General features: G+C 45.1%; 1 protein-coding gene across 13 annotated transcripts in view; it reads left to right on the top strand.

Annotated features, from left to right (window-relative positions):
* Positions 1-12523, top strand: part of LOC144608138 (rap1 GTPase-activating protein 1-like) — a 396852-nt gene that overhangs the window by 367615 nt on the left and 16714 nt on the right. For all 13 annotated transcript variants that reach the window (XM_078425536.1, XM_078425541.1, XM_078425532.1 and 10 more), the window contains 4 exons: positions 4264-4373; positions 6019-6132; positions 7146-7272; positions 10819-10927. In XM_078425536.1, the coding sequence (XP_078281662.1) occupies positions 4264-4373; positions 6019-6132; positions 7146-7272; positions 10819-10927 (460 nt within the window). The remainder of the gene's footprint in view (positions 1-4263; positions 4374-6018; positions 6133-7145; positions 7273-10818; positions 10928-12523) is intronic.

The raw sequence follows: 12523 nt of genomic DNA, 5'->3' as shown, positions 1-12523 counted from the left end.
GTTGAGTCCTGTTGCTCCTGACGTGATGCTCATTGCATGATACCTAATTTAAGTCGACTGCATGTCTCCACACCGTCATCGGAGCAGGTTGCTTATGGTTGTTTGGAAGTGCACCATCTCTAATTTATATTGAAAACATCTCTTCCTATTGCCTGATCTCGCAGCCCGCATTCAATTGCGTTTTGGAAAAATTGCAAGATCGCACCATTAAAATACAGGTTGCGAAATTAGCCCTGTGGCGGTTTGAACAGATGGCTTGTAAATATGAATTGGGCTAATAGTCAATTGATGCATTTAGTTACAATCAATTTATTTGTGCATGACCTAATCTCAATGACAATCACGATTAATGAGTTCTGGTCCTGGTAACTGGTTATTATGACATGTGCAAGATGCTTTTGTTCAAACAGTGACTGTTTTGGTAACAACTTTGCTAAACTACTGTTCATGATGCATGGGTCCAGCAGCAGAGTGTGTTGACGGCGTATGGTGTAAGTGTGGTCTTCTTGAGTCCGCACTGGATTTCTGGAAGACACCAATAATCAGAAGGTCTGAATGTGGAAACCAAAGATACTAGAGGAACAAGATGGACCACTCCGTTGAAATCACCTCTACTGAAGTGTAGTATGCAAAGGAGCCATTTTAGTAGGCAAAACCCGACGTTCGTTATGCCTCTTGCAGTGTAATCAGTGTTTTGGGGGCAACAGTATGTGTGATGATACCATTAAAATGCAGAATATATCTCATCTATCAATTCACAGATTTTTGTTGTTTTTCTTTTAAAATGTTTCTGCACGTTTCTGCCTACTAAAATGGCGTCATGACATACTACGGTCTTTAGGGTCGAGTGGTCTATCTTGTTCCTCTAGTATCTTTGGTGGAAACCCATCAAATCTCCCACATTTTCTGTGCTCCAGGTATATTCAGTGAGCCTGACCCTGGATCCGGGAACCAGTTTCACCTCTCGTCTTCCTCTGCCTGTGTTGTCTTTATTCCGGTGCTAATAAAGAGCAGGGAGCAGCCTACTTGCCCAGCAACAGCATCTTGCGGCTACCAAAACCCACCGGAGTTCCCTGCCGTTTGGCATGAGATGAAACTGAGTTTGCTGCTGGTCAATGCGAGGAGCTCACCTCACGGCGAGAACGGAGGCTGGCTGGCATAACCACAGGCTGCACGAATGTATCACCAACGTACAGTGGTTTAGCAATGTGGTTGTGTCTAATACACTGTCACTGAGTGGCTGCAACCACAGTCTGAAACATACCTCCCAGCAAAGATTTGAATCAGTAAAATGGTTTGCTAATTACTGCATGATCTGATTAGTTTGTGATATGATTTAATTATTGTTGCATTGTTTGGGTTGCAATGTCATGAATACAACAGTAAATGCTGATTTTTTTTAATTTTACAAATGCTACTGTGTTACTATTAGCTAATATGTGTGAATGTATAATGGTATACAAACGTTGAAATACACAGCTCTTGTGAATCATGCTGGATATTATTCTCACGGGAGAGATGTCCTTGTACAGGAGGGGATCTTATCGAAACGTATAAGATTATTAAGGGGTTGGGCACGTTAGAGGCAGGGGACATGATACCAATGTTGGGGGAGTCCAGAACCAGGGGCCACAGTTTAAGAATAAGGGGTAGGCCATTTAGAACGGAGATGAGGAAAAGCTTTTTCAGTCAGAGAGTTGTAAATCTGTGGAATTCACTGCCTCGGAAGGCAGTGGAGGCCAATTCTCTGAATGCATTCAAGAGAGGGCGAGATAGAGCTCTTAAGGATAGCGGAGTCAGGGGGTATGGGGAGAAGGCAGGAACGGGTACTGATTGAGAATGATCAGCCATGATCACATTGAATGGTGGCGCTGGCTCGAAGAGCTGAATGGCCTCCTCCTGTACCTATTGTCTATTGAGGCAGTTCAAAGCAAGTTCAATGGGGACCTTGAGGAAGTTTTGTCAGGGAAGATTGAACAGGTTGGGTCCACGCTTAAGTGTGGAGGTGATGGAAGCACTTGATGTTCCGAGGTGGTCTGACAAAGTAGATGCTTGGGGATATTCCCACCGTGACGTTATCTGCAACCCGTGGGAGTGAAGTCTCAGATACGGAGCTGCCCATTTAATACCGAAATTATAAGGAATTTCCCTCTCAGTTCGTTGAACCTTTGTAATTCTGCACCCGAGAATGTGTGGAGGCAGAGCCGTCGACTGTGATTAAGGGCTAACTGGACAGGTGTTTGGACAGTGGGGGAGTCGAGGGGATTAGGCATAGAACTGAGCTGGAGCCAAGATCAGGCCAGCCATCATCACATTAATTGGTAGAATAGGCTGGAGGGGCAGAATGGCCTCCATTCTCATTTTTTCTCCTATTCATTTACTTACTGATTCATTATAAATGTTGAATGACTAAAGAGTAAAAGCCTTTATGTGGATAATTGCTAAGTAATGGTATTGGTTTATTAGTGTCTCATGTACCGAGATTCAGTGAAAAGCTTTAGTTTGCTTGCTATCCAGTCAAATTATACCAGACGTGATTATACAAATTATACAATCAAGCCATACAGAAGTATGTTAGCACAAAAAGAAAACTATCAGAGTGCAGAATATAGTGTTACAGCATTATAGCATTAGTTACAGAGAAAGTGACAGGTTTTTAAAAATAAAGTGCAAGATCCACAATGAGGTAGGTTGGAAGATTGGGACTACACCCTAGCTTATGGGAGGACTTCTCAATAGACAAGTATTTTTCCCAATAGTATCAGAGATGGTACATTGGCCTACGTCAATTTGGTTGACCTGGTTTTCACACATCTCAATGGATTGAAGTCAACAGATCTATACACTAACTGAAGGATGTCTCCAATGGAGTCGCTGGTCAACACATCTTCCAGCTCTATTTACAAGACAGTGTGGTCAGTGTCATTGAACATTCAGCCGCAGAATCAGAATAAAGATGTCCACCTCCATTCAAAAAAGCACAATCAAGTTAGAAGTCATGGTTCTGCAGAATTGAAGCTAAAAGGAAATTTGTTTAAATGACAATATTTGCAACATTTTCTTCACAATCAATGATTTAAAAAGTGTGACCTAAATGATTGGTGAAAAGTTACTGATCCAGGGAGCATTATTCCAATCAGCGAACCTTGACTCATTGCTTCATCTGATGGAATTATACGAGGAATTATTCCAGCTATTAGTCACAGCTCCAAATTTTCTTAAACTTAATTTGTTGACTCTGTAACACAGAAATTGGTTAGACACTTCGTGTGAATTTGCTTGTAGATGTGAAATTGTATCGAAACAAAGAAATAACCACCCCTTCCCCCAAAATATTCTGGGATTGATTTTCTGCAAAAGAATTCAAGTACCCTGAGCCACTTTTTATAAACGGGCAAAAGATGACAGAAAAACAGAATTGGGTAAGGACATTTGTGTCTTCCACAGGCTAGATGCTATACCAGAGGGCATGGTTTATCCTGGTAAATCTTCCCTACCCTGGAAACGTGCTGCCAGGCTGGTGGTGGAGGCAAAGATATTTGGGGCATTTAAGAGACTTTTAGATAGGCTCATGGATATTTAGTTTAGTGTATTATCATATCATATCATATATATACAGCCGGAAACAGGCCTTTTTGGCCCACCAAGTCCGTGCTGCCCAACGATCCCCGTACATTAACACTATCCTACACCCACTAGGGACAATTTTTACATTTACCCAGCCAATTAACCTACATACCTGTACGTCTTTGGACTGTACGTCTTTGGTGTACCGAGGTACCGTGAAAAGCTGTTTATTGCGTGCCAACCAGTCAGCGGAAAGACTATACATGAATACAATTGAGCCATCCACAGTGTACAGACCCACGATAAAGTGAAAAACGTTTAGCGTAAAATGAAGTCCAGAAAAGTCCGATTAAAGATAGTCTGAGGGTCTCCAGTGAGACAGATAGCAGCTCAGAACCACTCTTTATTAGTTGGTAGGACGTTTCAGTTGCCCGATGGCAGGAAATGGGAGGGATATGGATCATGTGCAGGCAGAGTGAATTAGTTATCTTGGCTTCATGGTCGAGACACAGACACAGTGGCCCAAGTTCTATATCTAACCAAGCAATATTAGTGGACACCATTTTGCACAATACGTTCCCATTCTTAATCTGTTGACTTAAAGCAATGATATATATGTGTGTGTAAAATGGCGTAATATAAAACACTATTAGTTAATTGGGTGTTCCTGAATGACAATGCGGTATATTTTCACAGTTGTTGATTATCCCTGGGAAGAGTCCAACGAGGAAAAAATCTGGACCTTTCAGCTCGCGACGCAGCAGTGCCATTGGAATAGAGAACATCCAGGAGGTGGCCGAGAGAAGGTACGAGGTGGTAGAACTTTACAGAATATTCAGACCCACTGTACAACTCTCTGGTAACACCATTGCAAACATTACTTACAAAGGCCTGTTTCCTAATTTGCAGCATGCTACCCTGATTAAAGAGAGTCTGAAGGATAATGTCATTAATTGTTGGTGGGCTATTATTCCAAAAGGTAATCTTACAAAGTCCCAGCCTGAGATGGTTTACAATGAAAGGTCGGGTAGACCATTCACTCCCCCGCAACCAATGCACAGAGTCTGCAATCTGTACCATCTGAGAAATCCATTCATCTGGACCGCTCCAAAAGCACCTCCCAAACCTGCCACCTTCCCCCTCCACCCCTCAAGAAAGTTAAGGGCAGCAGGAGCATGGACCACCCACCACCTGAGGGCATCCCTCAAACCGCTCATTATTACAACGGGCAAACATATCACCGTTCCTTCTTCTTGTTGAGGCCTCAGTCTTGGAACTCACTGCCCAGCAGCAAAGCGCGAGCACTGTCACCAGAAAGATATTCTATTTTTATTTCATGTCTCCAGACCAATCCTGCTTTCCAGCTCTGGGACTGCAGTTGCGTACGTTGTTGCATTTCAAGCACTCGTCCAAGTACAACATAAATGACAGTCTGCAGAAGGGTCTCGACCCGAAACGTCACCCATTCCTCCTCTCCAGAGATGCTGCCTGTCCCGCCGAGTTACTCCAGGGTTTTGTGTCTATCTGCCACATAAATGAGATGGGTGTTTCTGAACCCACGACCCTTGCCAGGCGTCTAAATCCGAGAATTGCCAAACCAACAGCACACCGAAGGCATCAGTGCAAATAGGGTTCACACCGTCTTTTCTCTGGAACATCAGAGGTTGAGGAACATCACAGGATCTGATAGAGGTATACAAAATTCATGAGGCATAGATAGAGGAGAGTTAGAACCTCTTTCCAAAATGTCAAAGACTAGAGGGCATAACTTTAAAGTGATAGGGGCAAAGTTTAAAGAACATGTGCCAGGCAAGAGTTAGACACAGCCTGTAACAAGCGGCCAGGGGAGGTGGTGGAGGCAAAATCCATAGTGGGGTTCAAGAGGGTTTTAGATAGACACATGGATATGGAGGGATATTGATCACCTGCAGGCAGAGTAGATTTATTTAACTTGGCATAATGTTCGGCACGGACATTGTGGGCCGAAGGGCCTGCTCCTGTGTTGTATTGTTCTATATTGTATATACCTTCTCAAAGGCAGTTAGAGGAGGGCAATAAATACTAGTCTTTCTGGTTGAATCCATGTCTTGTGGTTAAATAACTATCTATATATATATATACTCTGGCACAGGATTAAGGTTAGAGGTGCTGTGTTTCAGATGACATGTTAAACCCGTGCCCTGACTCTGCTCTCAAAAGAGATAAGTAATACAATATAAAGGCATTCCCTTTCATCGTGCAGTGTATCTATTTGTCAATTGTAGCGTGATAAACTGCAGATGCAAAATGGTACGCCATCACTTGATGGAGTATCCTGCCCCGGTACATATTTAAGTTGTCCACTCAATTGTGGTTCTTGTTCAAATATTAGTGAGAGTGCTGTGTGGAGATATTCTTTTCCTGTACAAATGGTGTTGAGTTTTGAAGTTCCCTGTGCTTTGGTCCCCGCAGGGAGAGCATGTCAAGTACTCAGAAGACCCCAGACAGTGGTCATATATCACAGGAACCAAAGTCTGATAACTCATCCACCCAGAGTTCTCCTGAGATGCCCACAACAAAGAACAGGTGTGTGTAACCCCTTTGTATTTCTATCGGATTTCAAAGCAATTAAAGTTGTCGTCCGTATCCCCATCCCTCCCCGATCCTCCCACTGCCTCTAAATTACAAGGCATGGCTCTGGCTTCGGGTATGGGTGAACGAGAACTTCCAAACATACATTGAGGAGATAGGGCGGCACAATGGCACAGCTGGTGGAGCTGTTCCCTCACAGCGCCTGAGACCCAGGTTCAATCCCGACTGAATCAGTCTGAAGATCAGTCTGAATCCAATCAGCCCCAAGAAGGGTCTCGACCCGAAACGTCACCCAATTCCTTCTCTCCAGAGATGCTGCCTGTCCCGCTGAGTTAATCCAGCATTTTGTGTCTATCTTCAATCCTGACTACATGTGCTGTCTGTGTGGAGTTTGGACGTTCTCCCTGTGACCGCATGAGTTTCCTCCGGGCGCTCTGGTTTCCTGCCACATCCCAAAGACTTGCGGGTTTGTAAGTTAATTGGCCACTGTAAAATTTGCCCCTAGTGTGTGGGAAGTGGATGAGAAAGTGGGATAGTTTAGAACTAGTGTGAATGGGTGATTGATGGTCAGCATGGACCCTGTTTCCATGATATATATATATCTCTAAACTAGACTGAAACCATTAACATTCTCATCCTTGTTGAATCTCTTCATGATGAAGGGCCGTATTGCTCTGTGTTCTATGCTGCCTTAAGCCGCTGAGTTCCTCCAACACTTTGTGTTTTGCTTAAGATTCCAGCATCTACAGCCTCTTGTGTCTCACAGTTACAGAGCTGGCAGGTGTGAAATCCACCAAAGCCTATGGCAAATTCAATATAGGTTTTCTAGGTTTACAAAAGATTGTAACAGAAAATGCAAACGTTGACCTTTTGAGGTGGAATCGGAACAGACCAAAAGGCTTTAGTCGTCGATGCTTTAGATGCTGAGGGCAACTAATTATTGCCATTTCTTTCAAATGTAAAAAAATTATAATCTGAGGTAAATGTACATTTTATTGTACTTACAGAGTAATAATAAATCAGAAGGCTCCAAGTGAAGGTGTTCAAGATCTCTCCCGCTCATCATCAAACGCCAGTAGCTTCACGAGTGTTGTGGAAGAAAATGAAGCACTTGAAGACTATGACACTGGGATGGTAAGCAACATATCAAATACTCAGAGATTTTGTTCAACCCCAGAACAAGGTCACCGTGATCCTTTAGTTGCTGTCCAGCCACTCCTAGATAATGACCGTCTGGCCCTTCTGCCCGTCCTCCTCACCCTCTCCCAAACCTTCGAGAGTCAAGAGTGTTTTATTGTCATAGGTCCCGAAACAGAACAATGAAATTCTTGCCTGCAGCAACACAACAGAAATGTAGACAGGCCCGCTGAGTTACTCCAGCATTTTGTGTCTACCTTCGATTTAAACCAGCATCTGCAGTTCTTTCCTGCACAGATATGATTTTAGATTTAAAAAAAAGATTTTTAGAGATACAGCGCAGAAACAGGCCCTTCGGCCCACTGGGTCCGCGCCGCCCAGCGATCCCCGCACATTAACACTATCCTACACCCACTAGGGCCAATTTTTTTTACATTTGCCCAGCCAATTAACCTACAAACCTGTACGTCTTTGGAGTGTGGAAGGAAACCGAAGATCTCGGAGAAAGCCCACGCAGGTCACGGGGAGATCGTACAAACTCCGTACAGTACAGCACCCGTAGTCAGGATCGAACCCGAGTCTCCGGCGCGGCATTCGCTGTAAGGCAGCAACTCTACCGCTGCGCCACCGTGCCGCTTTATGTAGACATTTTGTATTCTATAAAATCCATAATAAAACCCATTATGGGCGGCACGGTGGCGCAGCGGTAGAGTTGCTGCCTGACAGCGCTTACGGCGCCAGAGACCCCGGTTCGATCCCGACTGAGGGTGCTGCCTGTACGGAGTTTGTACGTTCTCCCCGTGACGGCGTGGGTTTTCTCTGAGATCTTTGGTTTCCTCCCACACTCCAAAGAAGTACAGGTTTGTAGGTTAATTGGCTTGGTTTAAGTGTAAATCGTGCCTAGCGTGTGTAGGATAGCGTTAATGTGCGGGGATCGCTGATCGGCGCGGACTCGGTGGGCTGAAGGGCGTGTTTCCGCTCTGTGTCTCTAAACTAAACTAAACAACCAAAAAAAAGTTCAGTGTGTAAGAAGAAACTGCAGATGCTGGTTTACACCGAAGATACACAAAAAAAGATGGAGTAACTCAGTGGGACAGGCAGCATCTCTGGAGAGAAGGAATGGGTGATGTTTTGGGTAAATAGTGAGTTCCCTTGGATCTGCAGCCCCCTGCCTCTTGCCCAAGTGGCATTTCTAAGTTCAATAAGTATTTAAGAGGACTTTAGATAGGTATGTGGATATGCAGGGTATGGAGAGATATGGATCACGTGGAGGCAGAGATTAGTTTAATATGGCATCATGTTTGGCACAGGCATTGTGGGCTGAAGGGCCTGTTCCTGTACCGTGTTGTTGTGTGTTCTAAACCATTCCCACAGCCATCCTAAAACAAAGTCCCAATCCACTACTCTGAAAATAAAATCTCGCAATACTGCAACTCTGAAACAGGACAAAAATACAGGTGATACTCAGCACGTCAGTCAGCATCCACAGGGAGAAATCGGAATTAATGTTTCAAGTTTCATCTGAAGTCACCTTCTCAAATCACCACTTGCTGACTCACTGCATCTTGTAACATTACGTTCAATAAGGGCCAACCCCGACAGGAGAATTAGTCCTCATGGAAACTGACTTGAAAAGTGAACTCCTTGCAGATGCTGCTTGACTTGCTGAGAGTATTACGACAATTCTGTCTCATCTTCAGCTCCAAATAAAACAGGATGTTCTTCATGATCACTGGCCTAATGCCGTCTTCAAGGTTAATTTTAATCCCTCGGTGTTAGACTGATCCAATTACCTCCCAGTGCAGTTCAATGGCCTTGCAAAGGATCATAAAAACATTTCCTCCCTGAAGCTGGAACAGTAAAAACTGTTTAAGTGCTGGATGTGCTCAACAGGTCAGGCAACATGCGTAGAGAAGGAACCAGAGTGAACGTTCCAGACCTTTTATCGGACTGCACTAGATATTCAATAGGCCAGTGACAAAGATTAGAACGAGCTTTGTGAAACAATCGCATTGGGCAGCTGCTCAGCACTCGCATGTTTCTCCTGATCCTGCCTGTTAATCGCTAAGTTATAGTCTTTCCCTTCCCACCGCCAATGCCATCCACTCCAGTCTGGCAATGTGCACCGATCCAAAGCACCTTCCTGGCCTTAAGTTGCTGCCCTGTTACCACCTGCGCATTGCCCTGCACGGGGCAGGAGCGCAAATGGTTCCAACAGAACTGAGAGAGGTGGCTGAAAGAGAGAGCAAGACCATTAGCAAGGGAGAGAACGAAACAGAGAGAGGTTCCAATAGAGAGGGAGAGAGACGCTGAGAGGAATGAGACCGACAAATAGAGACCAGGGGAGGGAGGGAAACGGGTTACAACAGAGAGAGAAATGCTGAGAGGAGGAAGATAGCCGATAGAGAGAAAGGAAGAGGCCAGGATAGAGAGGGAAACAAAGAGGTTTCAATAGAGAGAGAAGTGAGAAATTATCGGAGACACTGGTAGAGAAAGAGACGGAGGGAGAACAAAGGAGAGAGACCGAAAGAGTGAGAGGTACCGACAGAGACTGATAGAGAGAAAGAGAGCGAGGACTTGTTGAAAGTGGTCCCAGCCACCCCAGAGTGCAGTGGGACAGTCCCACTTGTGCCTCCTGATGTTCAGTTCCTCTGGTTACTCATGCCCATCAGTGCTGCCCTCCCAGTTGATCCCAATCCTGTGCCTCGATATCCTCTGGCCACACATCCAGGCAGAGGTCAGAGGTCAGTGCACCATGATCACCCTGCATCATGGCCGGCCATCTCCAACCACTTTGCCACAGACCGAAGTTGCCAAGTCCAGTCATCGTGCTGTGACCACTAAGTGATTGTGGAGAACTCTCCACAGACCCTTCTGGGCAGTACACTCAGGGTATCAGCAGATCAGGACATTGTTATGAAGAGGAAGGTGATGCCAGAGGTTTAGAGCTCCCGGAAAGGACGTTATCAATGGATCTGATGTGCTACAATGCTGAGAACTATATTCTGCACTGAACACCTTCCCCTTTGCTCTACCTATTCTACTTGAATTTGGCTTGATTGTATCTATGTGTAGTGTTACTTGCTCTGTTTGGATAGCATGCAAAACAAAGCTGACCACTGTACCTCAGTACACATGACAATAATAAGCAAAAACCTACAGCATCTGCCAATCAAACACCCCTCGCGTGTATCCACCTATCACTTGCCAGGCTGTGAAAGATGGGAACCTCAGCCTTTTCTCCAACCCTACTACAGTCATCTGAAGAAGGGTCCCGAGTCGAAACATCACCGATCCATGTCCTCCAGAGATGCTGCCTGACCTGCTGCGATACTCCAGCAATTTGTGGGGTTTTTTTGTAAACCAGCGTCTGCAATTCTTTATATCTCCATGTTAGTCCCATCTCTGGGTCACTGCTCCAAAGACGTTACAACCAATGCTTTGCATTCTACTTTGCATTTAACCTTCTTGTACATTTTGCTCCACCTCAGATTCAATTCCAAGCACAGATCGACCTCCCCTGTTATTTTTCTTTGCCCGCAGGACAGCCTATCCTCCAACGCCTCTCATAAGCGGGATTCCTTCACCTACAGCACATGGTTGGATGACAGCACCAGTAACACCAGTGCTCACAGCGCTGGGAGCTCAACAGGTGGGTCCGTCCAGCACCCTGCTCCACACACCTTTCCCCAAACTCCTCAACGGCCCGAGGGTGGCGGTGGAAGGTCGTTTTTCAGACTGGAGACCAGCGACTCAAGGGGGTCGGTGGTGAGCCCATTGTTGTTTCTCATCCATATCAACGATTTGGATGAGCAGGTACAAGGCATGATTAGTAAAATTGCAGATGACACTGAAATAGGTGGTGCCGTAGAAAGTGAAGATGGTTAAGAATCACAGCACATCTTGGTCAGCTGGGAAGGTGCGCCGAGGAATGACCAAGGGAGATTCATGCGGATGTGTGAGGTGTTGCATTTCGGTACGTCATACCATGGCATGACCTTCACATTGAATGGTGGATCATGGGGAGTTGCAGAGCAGAGGGATCTAACAGTACAAGTATATAGTTGGCATCACAGGTGAATAGGGTGGTTAAGTAGGCTTTGGAACAATCAGTCAGGGAATTGAGTATGGAGGTTGGGGACATTATGTAACAGTAATACCAAACATTGGTGAGGCCACACCAACCTGCTATTCGTAAAGATACAGTTAAGTTGGAAAAGGTTCAAAGTAGATTTACAAGTTTGTGGCCAGGAATTGAGGTTCTGAGCGATAGGGCAGGCTGGTAATTTACTCTTGGGAATGCAGGAGGCTGAGGGGTAATCTTATTGAGGTGTATAAAATCATGAGGTGAATGCAGAACTAGAAGGCATAGGTTTTTCCACATTGAGGGTGGTGTGCATATGGAATGGCCTGTCAGAGGAGGTAGTTCAGGCAGGTCAACTAACATTTAAAAGACATTTGGGCATCTAAATGGAAAGGAAAAGTTCAGAGAGACATGGGCCAACCGCAAGTAAATGGGACTAGCTGAGATGGGGCATCTTAGTCGGCGTGGATGAGTTGAGTTGAAGGTCCCTTCTACACTAGTCCCACCTGCTGACAGTTGCCCCATAAACCTGTCCTATCCATGTATCTGTCAAAATGCTTCTGAAACGTCGATTCTCTGGATGCTTTCAAGAGAGAGTTAGATAGAGCTCTTAATGATAGCAGAGTCAGGGGGTATGGGGAGAGGGCAGGAACGGGGTACTGATTGTGAATGATCAGCCATGATCACATTGAATGGCGGTGCTGGCTCGAAGGGCTGAATGGCCTACCCCTGCACATATTGTTTATTCTCTGCTGAGCGACTTTATGATTCTTCAATAGTTCAATTATATTTTATTATCACATGTTCCGAGGTACAGTGAAATTCGTTGTTGTATACAATCCAATAAAATCATACAGCAGACTTCACCTAGGCAGTGCACTGAGTCGCCACGTTTCTGGCGCCAACAAAGTTTCTAATTTAATATTCATCAGCTTTAATTGGTACCCATTAACCTGTTCACTGCCAAGTTTTTATTCACACTATTGGCTATGACCCGAGTATACTCGGGGATGGCATTGAACAGGTTAACAAGCCATGAGGCTTGGCAAAAGGGTTGTTTGTCTCAGGTTGTGTTCTCCGTCTTCTACGCTCATTGTCCACATTCAGCCCAGTGACTGAGGCACCGACTGGTAGTCCCTTCCTTCTCTTGTTGGTATCGGGATC

Source organism: Rhinoraja longicauda, chromosome 30 (genome assembly GCF_053455715.1).
Source record: "Rhinoraja longicauda isolate Sanriku21f chromosome 30, sRhiLon1.1, whole genome shotgun sequence".
In the NCBI taxonomy this organism is placed as follows: domain Eukaryota; kingdom Metazoa; phylum Chordata; class Chondrichthyes; order Rajiformes; family Arhynchobatidae; genus Rhinoraja; species Rhinoraja longicauda.
The sequence above is the reverse complement of the archived record's forward strand: the minus strand, read 5'-3'. Positions and strand labels throughout refer to the sequence as shown.